The following is a 21,445-nucleotide window of genomic DNA, read 5'->3' as shown; positions in this document are numbered from 1 at the left end:
GAACTTAACTATCACTTTTTTGGGCCTAAGCATGGGCCAAAACCTAGGCTATGCTAGGTTTAGGCCCGCTCTTTCTTGTATTGTCATGTGTTATTGATCGATCGTTAACTTTAGAAATGCATATTTAAATAGTATACAATCAAAATAATTTTTTAACATGCATAGGTAAGCCTCATCATATAGATGTGAAATCTACATTCATGTACTAAGAAATCATCGACACTTTAAACACATATTTCCATCGAAGGGCTTGTGCCCTATACAGAAGCATCCTTGTGGCCAGCCAAAGCCATGGCCCATGATTTCCCAAAAAATATTGTTCTTACTGGAGTTATTGGACATTCTAGCAATGTGACCCACTAACTATTGCTTGTATGGCCGATCTTCGTTAACCTGCACGCTATGTTAGTACTTGCATAAGGTGGCTAGAAATAGGTGATACCTGCAATGGGATTATGCATGTGTCATTTGCGACATTAAATCACAAGGTTTCCTATGGAACTTAGATAATACTTTTTGGACCTAAACATGCACCAAAGCCCAGGCTATGCTAGGTTTAGGCCCTCTCTTTCTTGTATAGTTGTGTGTCATTGATCAACCACGGAATTTTGAAATGCGTATATAAAAATTATAAAGTCAAACTATATATTTAACGTGCATAGGTAAGCCTACTAATATAAATGTGAAATCTATTAGAAGCACGAGAGAAATTTTTGAAGATGGTGATAGACCAATGTTTTTCCCAAGGACATAAAAAATCTTGGAGGATCTAGTTTGTCGCCAGTTGTATACCTTCCCATTATTGTTGCCAACTATTAATCTTTATCTATCAAGATAAGATCACTAATGTTACAAGCTATGTGCACATGGAAGGAAATAAGAACCATCACGCATAAAAGTTTACGAATTAGATTCTAATTCGTGGCTCCCAGTCATGGTACTGAGAAATCATCAAGTCTTTAAACAAATGTTTCTGTCGAAGGGTGTACCTCACTATACAGGAAGCGTTGTTGTGGCCATCCGAAGGCATGACCCATGATCTCCCAAAAAAATCATGTTCTTACTAGAGATTTATCAATGTTGGTATTGTGGTCCACTAACTATTTCTTGTATATATATGACCAATCTTTATTAACATGCACGCTATGTTAGTACTTCCATGAGGGGGATAGAAATACCTGATACATTCGATGGGCCCAGGAATGTGTCTTTTGAGATATTAAATCACATGTTTTCTAAGGAAATCAGTTAGTTGGGCCTAAGATGGGCCAAAACCTAGGTTGTGCTAGGTTTACGCCCGCTCTTGCTTGTATAGTTGTGTGTCATCGATTGACCACAAAATTTTGAAATGCTGATATAAATAGTATATAGTAGTTATAGATACTTTACGTTCGTAGGTAATCCTCAGCATATATAGGTGAAATCTACATTCAGAAGCATGAAAGTTTTTCCGAAGGTCATAAAAATTCACGGAGGCTCTAGTGTGCCGCTGACTGTATACCTTTCCATTATTGTTGCCAACTATGAATATTTATTTATCAAGTTAAATATCACTAATGTTACAAGTTATATGCATGAGGAAGGAAATAAGAACCCGCACACAATAAAAATTGGAAAAAATTCTCATTCATGGCTCTCATTCATGGTACTGAGAAATCGTCGACTCTTCGAACACATGTTTTTGTTGAAAATCGTGCCTCCCTATACGGGAAACATTGTTGTGGCCATCCAAATCCATGGCCCATGATCTCCATAAAAAACATGCTCTTACTAGAGATCTTGGCCATGCTGGTATTGTGGCCCACTAACTATTGCTTGTATGGTCGGTCTTCTTTAAACTGCATGCTACGATTACTACTTGTATAAGGGGGGTTTAGAAATAGGTGCTACCTTCGATGGGACTTTGATATATTAAATCACATGGTTGCGTATGGAACTTACCTATCACTTTTTGGGCCTAAGCATGGGCCATTAGGACCGCTCTTGCTTGTATTGTCATGTGTCGTTGATCGGCCGTTAAATTTAGAAATGCATATATAAATAATATACAATCAATATAGATATTTAACGTGCATAGGTAATCCTCATTATATAGATGTGAAACCTACATTCAGAAGCATAAGCGAAGATGGTGATAGACCATTGCTTTTCCAAGAACATGAAAATTCCTCGAGGCTCTAGTTTGTTGCAAGTTGTATACATTTTCATTATTGTTGCCAAATATGAATATTTATCTATCAACATAAGATCACTAATGTTACAAGGTATGTGCATGGGCTGGATATAAGAACCCCCATGCATAAAGTTTTTAGGAAGCCGATTCCCATTCAAGGGTCTCATACAAGGCTTCCATTCATGGCACTGAGAAATAATCAACTCTTGAAACAAGTGTTTTCATCGAAGCGCTTGCCACCCTATACTGAAAGCGTTGTTGTTATCATCCAAAACCATGTCCCATGGTCTCCCCAAAAAATAGCACGTTCTTCTTAGAGATCTTGGCCATGCTGGCATTATGGCCCACGAACTATTGTTTGTATGGCTGGTCTTCGTTAACTTGCATGCTATGTTAGTACTTGTGTGAGGGGAGCTAAAAATAGGTGATACCTTCGATGGGCCCATGCGTGTGTCTTTTGAGATATTAAATCACATGTTTTCCTAAGGAACTTAGCTAGCGCCTTTTGGGCCTAAGAATGGGCCAAAACCTCGGCTATACTAGGTTTAGGCCCACTCTTGCTTGTATTGTTGTGTGTCATTGATCAAGCGTTAAATTACCAAATGCATATATAAATACTATACAATCGATATAGATATTTAACGTGCATAGGTAAGCCTCATCATATAGATGTGAAATCTACATTCAAAAGCACGAGAGTAATTCTCGAAGATGGCGATACGCCGTTGTTTTTTCCAAGGACATGAAAATTCGTGGAGGCTCTAGTTTGTTGCAAGTTGTATACCTTTCCATTATTGTTGCCAACTACGAATATTTTTCTATCAACAAAACTTCACAAAATGTTGCCAGGTATGTGCATGGGGCAGGATATAAGAAACCCCATGAATAAATTTTTTCGGAAGCAGATTTCATTCAAGGCTCCCATTCATGGCACTAAGAAATCGTCGACTCGTGCCACCCCTCTAGATGGAAAGCATCGTTGTTATCATCTAAAACCATGGACAATGGTCTCCCGAAAATCATGTTCTTCTTTACCATGCTGAAATTGTGGTATACTAACTATTGCTTGTATGACTAGTCTTCGTTAACCTGCATGCCACGTTAGCGCTTGTATGAGGGAGCTAGAAATAGGTGATACATCTCAGATGTGCGCGCACGTATGTGTCTTTTGAGATATTAAATAACATGGTTTCCTAAGAAACTTAGTTGGAGCTCGTGGTGCCTAAGTATGGGACAAAACCCAAACTATACTAGGTTCAGGGCCGCTCTTGCTTGTATAGTTGTGTGTCATTCATCGACCAACACAATTGAAAGGATCGTATGCCGCACCTAGAGGGGGGGTGAATAGGTGCTAACCAATTTTTAGTTCTTTTTCAATTTAGGCTTGACACAAAGGTAAATTCTCTAGATATGCAACTAAGTGAATTTACCTATATGACAAGATAAGCAACTAAGCAAGATATAGCTACGCAATATAAGAGATAGAATAGGCTAGAGGTAACCGAGAGTGGAGCACGCGACGACACGGAGATGATTCCCGTAGTTCCCTTCCTTTGCAAGAAGGTACGTCTACGTTTGGAGAAGTGTGGTTGCTACGAAAGCCAAACCAACAGCCACGAAGGCTTCACTCAGATCTCCGGTGAGCAACGCCACGAAGGCCTAGCCCACTTCCACTAAGGGATTTCCTCGAGGCGGAAACCGGTACTTTACAAGGTTCTTGGGGCACACATCCACAACTGAATTGGAGGCTCTCAAATCTGTAACAATACAACAATCAACAACAACACATCAACACAAATAAACTAGGGAACCAAATACGAAGACTAGCATGAGATCCCTCAAACAAATGAGGGGGAAATGAAAAACGCTTCGGTGAGGATGTAGATTGATGTCTTCTCCTTCGAATCTCCAAAGATCAAGAGCTTTGGTTGGGGGAGGAAGGAGATCTTGCAAATCTTGTGTTTCTTGAGGTGGCTCTAATGGAGGTGAAGCTTGGCAGATTTCTTGTGCAGTGATTGAGCAAGGAGCAAGGTAGAAGAAGAGGGGTATAAATACCCCTCTCCAAAATCCAGCCGTTGAGCCTTCCGGGGGCCGCATATTCCGGCCTAAGTAACGGCCGGATAATCCCCCCCCCCCCCCCGGATAATCCGGCCTCAGGTACAAAACCGGGAGAAAGTCCGGCCAAATATGCGGCCTCTATACTGACTTGCTTTTCTTCAGGTCCTTAGCCATTTTTGAGGGGGCCGGATATTTCGGAAATGTCCGGCCCGGATAATCCGGCCTTGGGACAAATCCGGGACAATATCCGGGCAAATGTCCGGCCCCTATCCAGAAGCATACTGAGCCACAAAACCTCAAGTCCTTAGCCGAAAACTGGGGGCCGGATATTTTGGAAATATCCGGCCCGGATTATCCGGCCTGATGATCTTTTTGCTGCTTTTTTTGAAATAACTGACCACATCCAAGACACATAAAAATGTATCTATATAATCCCTGTACCACTTAAAAAAACATTAGTGTATCACATATATTGACATCAAACACACAAAACATAATATGAGAGATGTTCTTTCAATCTCCCCCTTTTTGGTGTTTGGTGACAATATACGGATTTGCAAGAGAATCACTATAGAGACAAGCATGATGGCAAAACATAGAGGCACTCCCCCTACATGTGTGCATATAAGTAATTTGCATTTCAATACAAATACACAACACATAGGAGCGAGGTGCCTCAACACAAGAGGTATCCAACATGAGCTCTAACAAGAGACATAGACATATATGAGGTTGAGATAAGGTGATAGAAATCATACCCATGTGGAGATATATAATACGGAGTTATAGCATCACACACAATATAATAACCTTGATCTCAACACATAGAAATCCGAAAACCTAAACAATGTCTCACACCACATAGCACATAGTTTGAAACAAAGCACAACTAAACCAAATAGTTCAAATAAGACGGAACACAAGCAATAAAAGAGTGATAAACGCATATGCTTGTGCCCAAACCATGCAAATCCCCGAGAGAGTTCCTAATAGAACACTTCTCCCCCTTTGGCATCGAGACGCCAAAAAGGGGACAAGCGCGATGCTACTCGCCCCATGGAGATCACTCGGAGCCATCTTCATCATCGGACTGGTACACCGCTTCTTCTTCTTCATCTTCATCAGTGTCCAGGGCCTCCGGAGAGTTGCGAGTGTAGTTGGCCCTCTGAATACAGTCCTCAAGATCATACCACGGAACCTGTGAAGAATGCCACCCACTGTAACCTGGGTGAACTGGAGGCTGAGGTGGAGGACCTTGCTCACCACTGAGCTTATGAAGAATGACCGCCTGAGTATGCTTGAATCTCGGAACGCTCACGGCTGGCTGCATAGTTCTCCTTATGGATCTCAATATTCATGCGAGAGGATGTGACGCTGGAACCAAGCCGAGCTTCTTCACTTGTTTCTTCATGGCGGGGAAGATCGGCATGGCGAGCGAGGAGCAAAACCACTAGAGCGAGCATCACCCATAAAGGAGTCCGGAGCAGGTGCAGCACGAGGAGCCGACTTGAGCTTGTAGGCCTTCTTGACAGTGTGCTTCACCAATGGGAACCGGCTCAAGTCTTCATTCATAGACACGGAGTTGTTGATGAGGAGGCTGGATATATGGTGCATAAGGTATGGTGGTCGGGAGACCATAGCATCATGAATCTCATGGAAGATGTAATCCATGATATCAAGAGAGAAGTCACGTTCCTCATTAGGATCACGAGCACACTTAAGGCGAGATGCATAAGATCCACAAGAGCTCCCCGGAGTGCATCATTGTTTCCACCACTTGGAGCAATGGTGGCTCGAAAGAAACGAACAACCGACCGTAGATAGGAAGCAGCCCCGTGGTAGTACCAACTGCACCAGAAGAGGTATAGAGATCAAACAGCACATTCTTATCCGTCTTCTGAGGACCATGGAGAGTATGGTCTCCTCCTTCAGGAAGCCCAAGAATAGAGGCAAACCGGCGCAGGGTTGCATGACAGTGAGTGGAGCTAGACATCCATTCCATAGTGTGCTCAACATCTTTCCTGATGGCCAAAGTAGCAAAGAACTGCTTCACCAACTCTGGACTATAGTCACATTGAATCTTCATCAGATCATGCAAGCCCATCCTACCAGTCACCCAGATGGCATCCTCAAAATGATTGTTGACTGCCAGAAGATCCACATCGATAGCTTGCATGGGTCGCAGTTTCTTCATGGGCTCATAAATATCCTTATAGATGAACTCCTGCTACATGCACCAGAATTTCCTGCCCTCTGTTTCTTCGTCCCTTGGGAGTTCTTCATAGCAGTTCTTCATACGGAGTGCTGCATAAGAGACAATGTCCATAGTCTTGTAGTTCTGCCTCTGTTCCTTGTTCTTCTGTCTTGATGAGGTGGACTTGCGAGGGGCATTCGGTGCAAACTCATCACTCGACCGGTCACGCCTTGGGCGTCTCCGACCTCGAGAACCACTACCTGTGAACAGCAAAGATGGATAGCAAAGAGAAGATAACGCTCATAAGTCATGTATGGTACATCAATGTACTCTAGAAGCATACTATAAGTTGGTACAAGTCTAGACAAGATAGATTGAATAAAAACTGCAGCGGCGATGAAGCTCCAGGCCGGATAATCCGGTGTCCTCGGGGGGGCGGATAATCCGGCCTGACCGGATAATCCGGTCTTCGCGGGGGCCGGATAATCCGGCCCTGCGAATCTAGCAGACTTTGCAATCAAAAACTTGTCTACGACCAGATCGGCCTCATAGCATGCAAGAGGAGTATACTACACATGATTTGGAACAACTAGACACCAAATCCACCAAGAAAAAGTATATATAAATCACGACACCTAGGGTTAGGGATTGTGAGCCGTACCCCCATCCATTGGAGAAGCTGCTTGGAGGAGATGAGAGCTAGGGGGAGGAGCACCCGATCCACCCAAAAACTCCGGGGGAGAGTGGACGGGGCGGCTCCGGCGACCTTGAGAGGAGAGAGAGGCGCGTGGGGGTGGTGTGAACCGTTTGCCCCCCGCGGCCTCGTCCTTAGCCCTTTCATTATCTTCCCAGGCCAGATAATCCGGCCCTAGTTTAGGGCGGATAATCCGGCCGGGCCGGATTTTCCGGGTCACCAAGGGGCCGGATTATCCGGTTTTCTGGAAATTCCAGAACACCGGAAATCCTGCCTATATTTTGTTGGTTATTTGCATAAACTCATATGTGATGCAATAATGTATCACTTCACATATAGGAAGCACATGTAACAATAAGATGGGGCAACCTAGATCATCCGACCAAAAATCCTCAAACTCCAAGTTTTTTACCAAAACACGACATATGAGCAAGATGGAAATGGCTTATAGATGAGTGTAGGCTTAGGTTTAGAAGACTCAAACTGTTAATGGTACATGATCACTCAAGTTTGCAAGATATGAGCAAATAAGGCCAAACTAGAGTGATTTCCCATAAGAACAAGGAGTAGTCAAATAAAAGGCGATAAGATCCAAATAACTCCAACTCTCCACAAAGAAGAGTGTGGTGGCCTAGGCCACCATATATGAGTGTTGTGGCATGGCACCGCGAAGATATATCTTGGGTCCAAGCCACTACTCATCATTGAAGCTCACATATCAACATATGATATAAAGAGAATGATTTCTTAATGTTGGCATTATGGGGGGGGATAGCTCAATAATTTAAACCGCACTCCCCCTATTTCCATGCCCACATCTAAACCAAATAAAGTTTTGAGACAAAAGTGTGTTTGCAAGATGGTCAAGCTATACTCATTGAATCAATGATATTTAGCTCATTCCTCAAATAAGAGAACCTTGCTTCATCAAGAGGCTTCGTGAATATATCGGCAAGTTGATCTTTGGTAGGAACATAGATAAGCTCAATATCACCACGGGCAACATGATCCCTAATGAAATGATTCCGGATCTCAATATGCTTCGTTCTTGAATGTTGCACCGGATTATAGGCAATCTTGATGGCACTTTCATTGTCACATAATAGAGGCACTTTGTCACAAATGACACTGTATTCCTTTAAATTTGCCTCATCCATAACAATTGAGTGCATCCACTTGCGGCGGCAACATATTCGGCTTCGGCGGTGGAGAGAGATATACAATTTTGCTTCTTAGAAGACCAACACACCAAGGACCTACCAAGGAATTGGCAAGCCCGGAAGTTGATTTCCTATCATCCTTGTCACCCGCCCAATCCGCATCGGTATATCCATTGAGAATAAAACTTGAACCTTTGGCGTACCAAATACCATATCTTGGGGTATCAACCAAATATCGAAAGATTCTTTTGAGAGCCATCATGTGGCTCTCCTTAGGAGAAGCTTGATACCTTGCACACACACCAACACTCAACACTATGTCCGGTCTAGATGCACAAAGGTAAAGCAAGGATCCAATCATGGAGCGATATACCTTTTGATCCACCTCTTTACCATTGAGATCTAGTGCAAGATGACATTTGGTAACCATAGGAGTGGCCACACCCTTAAACTCGGTCATCTTGAACCTCTTGAGCATGTCTTGGAGATATTTTGCTTGGTTGATGAAGGTTCCTTCCCTCAATTGCTTGATCTCAAAACCAAGGAAGAACTTCATCTCTCCCATCATAGACATCTCAAACCTATCGGTCATAAGCTTTGAGAATTCATCATTGAAAGCTTTGTTAGTAGAGCCAAAGATAATATCATCAACATATAATTGGCAAAAGAAAAGCTCCCCATTGACCCTCTTAGTAAAAAGAGTGGGATCGATTAGCCCAACATCAAACCCACGGTCTACCAACAATTATTTAAGGTGCTCGTACCAAGCTCTAGGAGCTTGTTTGAGACCATAAAGTGCTTTATCAAGCTTGTAGACATGGTTAGGAAAGTTGAGATCCTCGAACCCCGGGGTTGCTTAACATAAACCTCTTCATGCAAAGGACCATTAAGAAAAGAACTTTTCACATCCATTTGTTGTAGCTTAAAGTTATGATGCGATGCATAAGCAAGAAGGATACGGATGGACTCAAGGCGAGCCACGGGAGCATAGGTTTCTCCAAAGTCAATTCCCTCAACTTGAGAGAACCCTTGAGCCACCAATCTTGCCTTGTTCCTCACAACATTTCCAAACTCATCTTGCTTGTTCTTGAAAATCCATTTAGTGCCTATAACATTGCGGCACCCCTTTGGCTTCTCTACTAAGGTCCATACTTTGTTGCGCTTGAAGTTATTGAGTTCTTCGTGCATAGCTTCCAACCAATCCGAATCTTCAAGGGCTTCAAATACTTTCTTGGGTTCCCCTAAGGAGATGTAAGCATGATGATTGCTAAAGTTAGCCAGTTGCCTTCTTGTGGAAACCTTTGCCCTAACATCACCAAGGACCTTGTCATGAGTGTGTCCACGAAGTTCAAGGTTCCTATCTCTTCTTGCTAGACGATGGGCCTCGATCTCCTCCTTGGACCTTCTTGGCCTTGGAGGTGTCACTTGATCAACTTGATCATTTGGGTCCCCGTCTTGACCTTCAACTTGAGCTTCCTCAATCTCTTGGGGTTGCTCAACCTCATGTGCTTGATCTTGAACAATATTCGGAGAATGACAAGAGTTGATTGGATCCACATTGGAGCCATCATGAATGCTTGGTTGATCTTGTCCTTGATCTTGCACACAAGAGGGAGGGTCTTGTTCTTGTTCTTGGGTTGGTGCATCATTTGCTTCACTAGATGGGGTTTGTTGATGTTGAGAAGATGAGGGCTCCACCGTGGTAGAGCATAGTTCTTCCCGAGACGCCACACCGTGTCCCTCAATGGGGCGAAAAATCCCACACCCATTCTTACTATGGCATCTTGAGGTATTTCATCACCTGCACAAACATCAACTTGCCCCACTTGGGAGCCATCATTTTCTTCGAACTTCACACTACAAGATTCAATGATAATCCCGGAGGATACATCAAAGATTCTATAAGTGTGAGATTCGGCACCGTAACCAACAAATATACCCTCCAAAGCTTTAGGAGCAAATTTAGACAAACGAACTCCTTTGATTTTGTAGAAACACTTACACCCGAACACCTTGAAGTATGAGATATTAGGCTTGTTCCCGGTGAGTATTTCATATGGAGTCTTGTTCAAGCCCTTGCGGAGATAGAGCCGGTTAGAGGAGTGGCAAGCGGTGGAGATGGCTTCCGCCCAAAAGTTATAGCGGGATTTATACTCCGCCATCATAGATCTTGCCATATCCATAAGAGTCCGGTTCTTCCTCTCCGCAACACCATTTTGTTGAGGGGTGTAAGCAGCGGAATATTGATGTCGAATCCCCTCATCACTAAGAAAATCATTGAGTGTATAGTTCTTGAACTCGGAGCCGTTGTCACTTCTTATTGCCATAATGAGGAGGTTGTGTTGGCGTTGCACCTCGGTAGCAAAGTCAATGAATATTTGTTGAGTCTCATCTTTCGTCTTGAGAAAGTAGACCCAAGTGTATCTTGAGTAGTCATCAACAATCACCAAGCAATGTTTCTTCGCACCAAGACTTGCATGAGTGACGGGACCAAAGAGATCCACATGAAGGAGCTCCAAGATCCTCTTGGAAGAGATGATAGTCTTGCTTGGATGCGGAGAGTCATGCATTTTGCCTTCAACACAAGCCCTACAAACATGATCTTTGGCAAAAGACACATTTGCCATTAGTCCCACAATATGGTTCCCCTTGTGAATACTTTGCAAAGTTCTCATGTTGACATGGGCTAGGCGGCGATGCCACAACCAACCCACGTCCGCCTTTCCGAATAGGCACATAGCACTTATCGTGGTGGTCCCCGAAAAGTCCACCACATACAAGTTGTGTTCGCGATACCCAACGAAAGCGACTTTTAGAGTCTTGCTCCACAAGAGGACCACAATATCATTATCAATAAAGACGGCGAAACCCATCTTGTCAAGGGCGGAAACGGAAAGTAAATTGTAACCAAGGGTTTTGACAAGCATGACATCCACAAGAGTAATGTTGTGTGCAACCACAACCTTGCCAAAACCCAATACCTCGGATGTAGAATTATCGCCAAAGGAGACGGTGATATCATTTATGTTAGGCCTCATCTCCTTGACGAGGTTCTTGCCGCCGGTCATATGACTTGTACATCCACTATCAAGTACCCATTTTGAACCTCCGGCGGCATAGTCCTACATGAGATCAATTCTTGGATTTAGGTACCCATTTTTCAATGGGTCCTCTTTTGTTAGCAACAAGGGTCTTTGGGACCCAAATAGACCAAGCAACATAACCATCATATGGGCCAACATATTTAGCATAAACATCACCATAATAATCTTAAAATAAAACATAGTGAGGGTTAGCAATTCCCGCATCATCATCATTTATGGTTTTGCCCTTGGGGGCTTCACCATTAGTGATGGCTTTCTTCTTCTCTTGTGCGGGCTTGGCCTTTTGCTTGTTTGCCTTCTTTGCCTTGGCATTATAACCAAGGCCCTCCTTCTCATTGTTTGATCTTTGCTTACTCAAGAGATCATCCAAGGAAAGTTTACTTTGGGGAGAGGAGGCCTTAGCAAGTTCATCCTTCAACCTAGCATTTTCCTCAATAATATTTGCATGATCACATGAAGGAGTAGAGTTGCTAGGTATGTCATATGAGGCGAGCCTAATTTGAAGTTGCTCATAAGACTTGGAGAGGAGAGAGTATTCACTCTTCAAGGCTTTGTGTGCCTTGTCTAGATCATCTAGATCTCTCACAAGTTTCTCATGATCAACACCAAATTTGGCCTTTTTCCTTTGAAAGCACTTTAGACTTAGCTCTAGCAAGATCTCTAGCTTTAGTGAGCTTGTTAATTTTATCTTGAGGATCTCCAAGATTTTCTAACCTCTCTTCAAGAGAAGCTATAGTTTCTTGACTTTCCTCAAGAGCATTTCTAAGAGCATGTAGTTCAAGAGAGTCTTCTCTCTCTATTTGGCATTTTTTCTCAAGAGTACCATTTAGTTGAGCCATACGAACCATGAGATTTGAAACATGCTTTTTAGTATTACCTTGTAGGTTAAGAATGAAATCATCAAACTCTAGCATTTCTTGTTTCACTTTTAGACTAGCAAGATCAACCCCTAGCTCATTTGAAATGTTAGGCATAGAGGGGTTAGGAGATGATACCTCGGAGGATTTCGCCATGAGGCAACTTTCTTCCTCCACATGAATGACCTCATTGGGGGATTCACTTGGTGATGAAGAGTTAGTGGAGAGGGAGGCAAGAGCGACCAATCCATTAGAGGTTGCATCTTCTTCATCATCAACATCATCATCTCCGGAGGTATATTCTTCTTGAGTTGATAGCACAATAGATGTGTCCAAGGACGACCTTGCCATGAAGCAATGTGCATTCTTGATATGAGGATTCTCATTGGGGGATTCAAAGAGAGATGAAGAGGGAATGTTGGTGGTGACAATGGCGGCCACTTCCTTTGAGCTTTCCTCATCTTCATCATCACTAGAGCTTTCAACTTCATCGGAAGAATATTCTTCCCTAGTCACTAGCACAATTTTTGAGGGCCTCTTGCCCTTCTTGGTCTTGTTGTTGTAGAATTTCTTCTTGGGGGCTTTTGAATATTTTCCCTTTGAGTCTTTGCTCTTGTCCTTGGGAATGAGCCTTCCACCATGAGTCTCCCTATTCTCATAGGGGCACTCGGCAATGAAATGACGCTTGTCATCACAATTGTAGCACGATCTTGTCCTTGGGCCCGAACTAGTGAACCCCCTTGAGTTTTTTCTCTTGATGTTGTCTTCCTTGGCCTTGGATGGGTCAACCCAAAAAGAGTTAGCATGGAATGCCATGTGGTCATGGTAGTGGTGTTCCAAGTCTTCCGGATAGGACATACTCCAAGATGCCCTATAAGATTCTTGAGGAATCACTTCTTCAACGGAGTTGACCGCCAAGGCAAGGTTGGACCCATTTGTCATCCCAAGAGCTCGATTGCGAGAATCATGAGAGTTTTGCTCAAGCACCTTGAGAGCTTGCATCTCGTGCACGACTTGTTGAGAAGTGAGAGAGGGATAGCATTCTCTACCGACAAGAGTCTTGACGTCAATGGGTACAAACGGCATCATGCATTCAATGTACTTCTCATTGATCCAAGAGTCATTGATGTGGGTGGCACCAATAAGCCGGAAGGAATCGGCAACGGTGAGAAGTCTTCCATACATGACTTCATGATCTTCATCCGGTAGCCTCATGAATCCTTCTACTTTATTCCGAAGAGCATTATACTTGTTCCTTCTCGTTCTCTCACTTCCAATGCAACTAGCGGCCAAACCATCCCAAGCTTCCTTGGCGGTGGTGTAGTTCCGAACACGAGACAAATCCTTTGTCCCCACACTAGTTTGAATCATGTGCAAGGCGGTGTTGTTGAGTTGACTATCAACCGCTTCTCTTCTAGTCAACTTGTCGGGGTTGTATGGCTTGAAGCCTTCCATGATGATTCTCCAAAGTTCATCGGAGGCACTGCAAACATGAGTGCGAAACTCAAATTGCCAAGTATCGAAATTCTCAACGGAAAACTTAGGTGGGTCGCCCCGAATGTTCATATGGGGATGGGGAACCGGTATATCGGGAGATAGAAAAGGTGGAGCTACTCGATTGTAGCTCTCACCTCCACTAGTTCCCCTAGGAGATGCAATGGGAGGTTTGATAGTGTTTAAGTTATCACCTTCCACGGGTTTGATAGAGAAGGGTAATGCCGAAGCATCTCCCTCTTCTAACGCACCCGTGTCCTTAACCTCTACGATGGGAGCCTTGGGAGGGACCGAAGTCATAAGCTCGGAAATCATCTTTTTCATGCTTTCCATTTGGGCTTCCATGGAGGACTTCAACGAATTGAAGTCTTCCACGGAGACCGTCTTAGCGGCCCCTTCCGAAGGCACCTCGTCCGGCATACTCTCAGGCGGTTAAGCCCGAAATAAGAGCCGAGGCTCTGATACCAATTGAAAGGATCGTATGTCGCACCTAGAGGGGGGGGTGAATAGGTGCTAACCAATTTTTAGTTCTTTTTCAATTTAGGCTTGACACAAAGGTAAATTCTCTAGATATGCAACTAAGTGAATTTACCTATATGACAAGATAAGCAACTAAGCAAGATATAGCTACGCAATATAAGAGATAGAATAGAATAGAGGTAACCGAGAGTGGAGCACGCGATGACACGGAGATGATTCCCGTAGTTCCCTTCCTTTGCAAGAAGGTACGTCTACGTTTGGAGGAGTGTGGTTGCTACGAAAGCCAAACCAACAGCCACGAAGGCTTCACTCAGATCTCCGGTGAGCAACGCCACGAAGGCCTAGCCCACTTCCACTAAGGGATTTCCTCGAGGCGGAAACCGGGCCTTTACAAGGTTCTTGGGGTACACATCCACAACTGAATTGGAGGCTCCCAAATCTGTAACAATACAACAATCAACAACAACACATCAACACAAATAAACTAGGGAACCAAATAGGAACACTAGCATGAGATCCCTCAAACAAATGAGGGGGAAATGAAAAATGCTTCGGTGAGGATGTAGATCGATGTCTTCTCCTTCGAATCTCCAAAGATCAAGAGCTTTGGTTGGGGGAGGAAGGAGATCTTGCAAATTTTGTGTTTCTTGAGGTGGCTCAAATGGAGGTGAAGCTTGGCAGATTTCTTGTGCAATGATTGAGCAAGGAGCAAGGTAGAAGAAGAGGGGTATAAATACCTCTCTCCAAAATCCAGCCGTTGAGCCTTCCGGGGGGCCGGATATTCCGGCTCCCCCCCCGGATAATCCGGCCTTAGGTACAAAACCGGGAGAAAGTCCGGCCAAGTATTCGGCCTCTATACTGACTTGCTTTTCTTCAGGTCCTTAGCCATTTTCGAGGGGGCCGGATATTTCGGAAATGTCCGGCCCGGATAATCCGGCCTTGGGACAAATCCGGGACAATATCCGGGCAAATGTCCGGCCCCTATCCAGAAGCATACTGAGCCACAAAACCTCAAGTCCTTAGCCAAAACCGGGGGCCGGATATTTTGGAAATATCCGGCCCGGATTATCCGGCCTGATGATCTTTTTGCTGCTTCTTTTTGACAGAACTGACCACATCCAACACACATAAAAATGTATCTATATAATCACTGTACCACTTAAACACACATTAGTGTATCACATATATTGACATCAAACACACAAAACATAATATGAGAGGTGTTCTTTCAACAATATAAAGAGTATACGACCGATATCAATATGTAATGTGCATAGGTAAGCCTCGTCATATAGATGTGAAAGCAACATTCAGAAGCATGAGAGTAATTCTTGAAGAGTGTGATAAATCAATGTTTTTCAAAGGACATAAAAAAATCATGGACGCTCTAGTTTGTTGATAGCTGTATAACTTTTCATTATTGCCAACTATGAATCTTTGTCTATCAAGATAAGATCACTGATACTACAAGCTATGTGCATGCATACACAAATGCATGCATGAAACTTTAGGAATCAGATTCCATTCATGGCACTCAAAAATCGTTAATCTTTACACACGTGTTTTCGTTGTACTTCGTTCCTCTCTATATGGAAAGCATCGCCGTGCTCACCCAAGCAAGGCCTTGGCCCATGATGATCTCCAGAAACAAAAATCATGTTCTTAATAGAGATCTTGGCCATGTTGGTATTGTGGCCCACTAACTACTACTTGTATGGCCGATCTTTGTTACCTTGTATGCTATGTTGGTGCCTGTATCAAGCGCGGACCTAGAAATAGGTGATACTTGGCATCGGTCCATGCATGTGTTTTTTGAGATATTGAATTTACTTGGTTTTTCTAAGGAGCTAGACACTTCTATTGGGGGCCTAAGCCCGTGCAAAATCCCAGGCTAGGCTAAGTCTAGGCCCTCTTTTGCTTGTATTGTTGTTTGTCACGATTGGCCACCGTACAATTGAATGTTCAAATATAAAAGTAACAAATCGATATTCGTGACTAAAAATGTTTACGATGCATAGATAAGCCTCATCAAATATATGTGAAATATCTGTTGAGAACACGTATTTTTATGGAGGCACCAGTCTATTGCCAGCTATTTACTTTCCAAATGTTTGCCAATTATAAATCTTTATTTGTCAATAGCTGTGATTGAGTATATTGATTGCATAGACAAAGAAGTTTCACTCAATTCGCACGTGTTTTGGATTTTATCCTACAAATCACACAATATTGTTGCAACGAGAGAGGTGGGGACAATCGCTTGAATAATACGACAAATTATTTTATTTTCTATGTATTCAGTAAGAGAAATGTCCAAATATGCTTTGATTTGTCACTCTTATGAAACTAACACCATTCCACCATTTCCACCTGACCTCGTGGTCACCAACCATGATGCTTATCTATCGACAATTCTAAAAGATAATACAGACTGTATAGACAAAAAGGCTGTACTCAAATCATATGCGTCTATTTTCCGGTAAAGAAGACACATGTATTTTGGATGTCTATGCTATAACCGCACAATGTTTTTGCTATAGAGAGCGGTAATGAAACCTCGCTTTAATAGTACGCAAGGCATTTTGTTAGTAAGTGAACCATCCTAATTTGAATAAAGTTTTTGTCATAAAAAACTGAATAATATTTGCACTCTTACCATTCCACCCTATAATGCTTATTGATTACCCGAATAAATCTCTTTAGAACCGTGCAAATAAAAATGCACTACTCAATTAGTGTGCGTTTTGGTGTTTATCTTCTTACAAACCACGCAATATTTTTGCAAGCAAGAGTGGTGATGGATTGTGGGTTTGGTTGAATATCACTCAAAACATTTGGTAAGAATTTGATTTTGTAGGTAGTTAGTAAGGGAACCATCCTGAGATGAGCATTTTTTTCACTCTTATTGCAGAAGTGAGTAGTACATCTACCATTTCCACCTTATTATGATGGTATTTATTGGGTGATTGATTGATTTGTGCTCTAATCTGAACATTTCGCCACGTCCTTTTCGATGTGAAAAATCCAGCAAACTGAGGGGCCAGCCTGGGAAATCTCCCTGCCAGCCTGCAGTCCAGCGCGTCCGCCTGGAGGCGCGGCTAACAAATAAATAGGCCCCCCCTGCTGCCCCTGACCCACCACCACTCCAATTCCACAACCAAAACCCGACGCCGCCAAACCCCTGTGTGCGCACAATGTCCTCCCCATCCGACTCCGGCCACGACCACCAGCTTTCGCCGGCCACCCCGGACCCGGAGCCGCGCCGAATCCTGGTAGCGCATCGCCTCCCGCTCCGCGCGGAGCCCAACCCCGACGCCCCGCACGGCTTCGACTTCTCCCTCGACTGCGACGCGCTCCCGTTCCAGCTCTCCCGTGGCCTCCCCAGCCCCGTCATCTTCGTCGGCACGCTCCCGGCCGCGGCCGCCGCGTCTATCGAGGAGTCCGACGAGCTCGCCTCGGAACTCCTCGAGCGCTTCTCCTGCCTGCCCGTGTTCCTCACCGCCAACCTGCACGCCGACTTCTACGACGGCTTCTGCAAGCACTACATGTGGCCGATGCTCCACTACCTCCTCCCATTCACGGGCTCCTACGGCAGCGGCAGCGTCCTCCCCTTCAACGACGATCTCTACCACGCCTTCCTGACCGCCAACACCAAGTTCGCCGACCGCGTAATTGAGCTCTTCAATCCGACCGAGGACCTCGTCTTCATCCACGATTACCACCTCTGGGCGCTCCCCACCATCCTCCGCCACAAGTCCCCGCGCGCCCGCATAGGTTTCTTCCTCCACTCCCCCTTCCCCTCCTCGGAGCTCTTCAACGCGGTGCCCGTCCGCAAGGACATCCTGCGCTCCTTCCTCAATGCCGACCTCGTGGGCTTCCAGACCTACGACTACGCGCGCCACTTCATCTCCTCCTGCAGCAGGATTCTCGGCGCCGAGAAGCACATCAGCCACGGCTACATCGGCATCGAGTACTACGGCCGCACCGTGGTCGTCAGGACCCTCTCCGTCGGCGTCGACATGGACCAGCTCCGTGCGGTCTTGCCGTCACCGGAGACAGCCACCAAGGCCAAGGAGATCGCCCATAAGTACAAGGGCTACAAATTGATGCTCGGCGTGGACGACATCGATTTGTTCAAGGGGATTGGGCTCAAGCTCCTGGCCATGGAGAAGATGCTGGAGTCGCGGCCGGACTTGCGCGGCAATGTTGTGCTCGTGCAGATCAACAACCCGCCGCGGAGCCTTGGGCCCGACATCGACGAGATCAGAGCGGAGGTGCTGGCCATCCGGGATCGGATCAACACCCGTTTCGGCTTTCCTGGCCACGACCCGGTTGTCCTCATCGACGGCGCCATCCCGATGCACGACAAGGCGGCGTTCTACGCTTCTGCAGATGTCTGCATCGTGAATGCCGTGCGCGATGGGCTCAACAGGACACCCTACATCTACACGGTGTGCCGGCAGGAGGGCCCGATAGTCAACTCTTTGCCCGGCGTGCCCAGGCAGAGCGGGGTTATCTTGTCCGAATTTGTTGGGTGCTCGCCGTCGATGAGCGGCGCGATCCGGGTTAACCCGTGGAATGTGGATGACGTTGCTGAGGCAATGCAGTCTGCTCTGAGGATGAAGGAGACCGACAGGCGGCTGAGGCAAGAGACGCACTACAGGTATGTGAGCACGCATGATGTTGCATACTGGGCGCGGTCCTTCCACCAGGACTTGCTCAAGGCTTGCGAGCACCACTCGTCTATGGTGGTCGTTAACATTGGTCTTGCCATGAGCTTCCGCGTCCTCGCGCTTGGTCCCGACTTCCAGAAGCTCTTGCCTGAGCACATTCATCCAGCCTACTGCAAGACTGGCAACAGGCTCATCTTACTGGACTATGATGGCACGCTGATGCCGCAAGAGCTCATCAACAAGGCGCCCAGCCAAGAATTGATCCGTATTCTGAATGAATTGTGCTCCGATCCTAAGAATACAGTGTTCTTAGTCAGTGGGCGCGGGAAGGATGAACTGGCTAAATGGTTTGCTCCATGCGAAAGGCTGGGGATCTCTGCAGAGCACGGCTACTTCACAAGGTAAACACAAAGTCTTATCCCCCTTTTTTTGGCATGTTTTCTAATTGAACTGAACCTGCTGTTGCTTTAGGCATTTCGTAGATGATAAATGGACAAGATGGTGGCCTGGTTATGGGACATTTGTAGTATTCAATTTTGAGATCAATGCCACTGTTGTAGTTGATTTAATTAGCATGATCTGTACTTGAATTGCCATGAATTGTTTTACAAATTGTATTTAAGTAGGCAACCCAGTGTGCTTCTGTCACTATCTTCCTAGTACTGAAATGTTCTGGTAAACCAATACTGATATACACAAAGACTATTTGCTTTCTCTAGTATACTGAACTGAAAAGGGTTGCCAAGAGTTGATGTTGATCAGCATTGCTCTCTGAAGTGTAGTTATTCTGAGTTCATTAATAGTAGTATGACGAATTTCTTCTATGTGATTGTGTGCCTGTGACTGTGAGGAGATTAAGGAATAAGATTGGGTGCTTACACTGTATCTTTATCAGGTGGAGCAGGCATTCTCCATGGGAGTCCTGCAAGTTGGTGATAGATTTAGACTGGAAGGACATTGCACTGCCTGTAATGAAGCATTACACTGACTTGACTGACGGATCATCGATTGAGGTTAAAGAAACATCACTGGTGTGGCGCTATGAGGAAGCTGATCCAGATTTTGGGCCATGCCAGGCCAAAGAGCTTCAGGACCACCTACAGAGTGTCCTTGCAAATGAGCCAGTGTGTGTGAAAAGCGGGCATAAGATCGTGGAACTCAATCCTCAGGTACGGAAACTTCTAATACCACCCTGTATCATCTCTTTTACGATATAGTAGATAGGTTAGTGCTCTGTGCCATCTCTTTGGAAGTTTGATAGCTATTTCACTTTCATGTGCTTAAACAAGGACGACACGAACAAGTCTCAATTCCACTAGTAGCTGTCATGATCAGCCGAAGCGTAGCTTTCAGACCCAAAGGCATTAGATTATACAGGCTTTGAGAAGTTCCATCCATTTCATATTCAGCTACCGTATCTCTTGAGCATTTAACTAAATTCGGCTGATAACATTTTCAATGACCATGCCCACTTAAGTTGCTTCTGTTGGCTATATTTAATATTGATGTGTCATGGGTAGTCCTTGTTTGCATTATGACTTGTCCTGTTTGTCTCATGGGCTGTTATACATCTCTGCGGTGCAGGGGGTGGGCAAGGGACTTGCCGTGGATAATCTAGTTTCAGCCATGGGAGCTCGTGGCAACTTCCCAGATTTCATCCTGTGTGTCGGCGATGACCGGTCCGATGAAGAGATGTTTGCGGCTACCACAACTGGGATGAAGAAGCACGCACTAGCAGAGACCGTTGAGATCTTCCCTTGCACTGTCGGCAACAAGCCAAGCTCAGCCAAGTACTACCTGGACGAGCCATCCGATGTTGTGAACATGCTTCAGGGCCTGATAAAGCTATCGACCCAGCAGCCGGCAGCTTCAAGGTCTCGCGTCTCCTTCGAGTAGGTCTGGCGATGCAAGAGTGGCCTGCAGACATCTTCATGTAGCAGTTCATTCTGTTGATGGTTTCCTTGTTGTAATTAGCTAATAATAGCAGAAACATAAAAAGTTAAGGGGAGATGGGGAAAGGCATAAGATCAGCTAAACTGATTAGCCTCAGTCGTAAGGTTAAAAATAACAGGTACCTGGTTCATGTTTTACCTGTATAAATGCAAACATGTTTTCGTGCTTAGCTTCTCTGTTCGCTCCAAGAGTGGATAGTTTGGATGATCCGATCGTTTCTGTTGATCGTTCCCTCTTATGTTGCCTCATCTATGAATCGTTTTTTTGCTTTTTGTGAACCAAAATGCAGGTGCCCTGAATTGGAACTGCTGTTTGCACCCTGTGAACAGTGGGACTTACAGGAGCTACCCTTCCAAGTTCCAACCAATCTGCGGCTTCCTCAAACTTCCCCTTCCAGGACCACACCACACAGGCACTCAAGCTTGTTGTTCAATGCCCATGTCTGCCCACCGAGCGGCGTCAGACCAGCTGGGTTCTGTTGGTTACCACGAGCTTTTCTACGATTCCATCTGTTAATCCGTACTCCTGTTTTGCTCGCAGCCGGCAACCCACATCGTGATCCAAAAACATTTTTCGTTGCCGTGTCTGGTACGAGGTTCCCTCGA

The 21,445-nt window shown here is 44.9% G+C and overlaps 1 protein-coding gene across 1 annotated transcript; it reads left to right on the top strand.

The window, feature by feature from the left end:
* Positions 1–17,453: 17,453 nt before the first annotated feature.
* LOC124652122 (probable alpha,alpha-trehalose-phosphate synthase [UDP-forming] 9) lies at positions 17,454–20,783 on the top strand. The gene is made up of 3 exons (XM_047191150.1): positions 17,454–19,288; positions 19,783–20,056; positions 20,472–20,783. Exons 1-3 carry the CDS (start codon positions 17,760–17,762, stop codon positions 20,781–20,783), a joined length of 2,115 nt encoding a protein of 704 aa, XP_047047106.1. The 5' UTR covers positions 17,454–17,759.
* The last annotated feature ends 662 nt before the right edge of the window (positions 20,784–21,445 follow it).

The sequence above is a fragment of the Lolium rigidum genome, chromosome 1 (assembly GCF_022539505.1).
Source record: "Lolium rigidum isolate FL_2022 chromosome 1, APGP_CSIRO_Lrig_0.1, whole genome shotgun sequence".
Taxonomy (NCBI): domain Eukaryota; kingdom Viridiplantae; phylum Streptophyta; class Magnoliopsida; order Poales; family Poaceae; genus Lolium; species Lolium rigidum.
The sequence above is the reverse complement of the archived record's forward strand: the minus strand, read 5'-3'. Positions and strand labels throughout refer to the sequence as shown.

Bases quoted from the DNA above. Each gene is read 5' to 3' on its own strand.
- LOC124652122 (XM_047191150.1), top strand. From the start codon at position 17,760: ATGTGGCCGATGCTCCACTACCTCCTCCCATTCACGGGCTCCTACGGC. The intron at 19,289-19,782 runs GTAAACACAAAG...TATCTTTATCAG, and splicing joins GAGCACGGCTACTTCACAAG to GTGGAGCAGGCATTCTCCAT. The intron at 20,057-20,471 runs GTACGGAAACTT...TCTGCGGTGCAG, and splicing joins TCGTGGAACTCAATCCTCAG to GGGGTGGGCAAGGGACTTGC.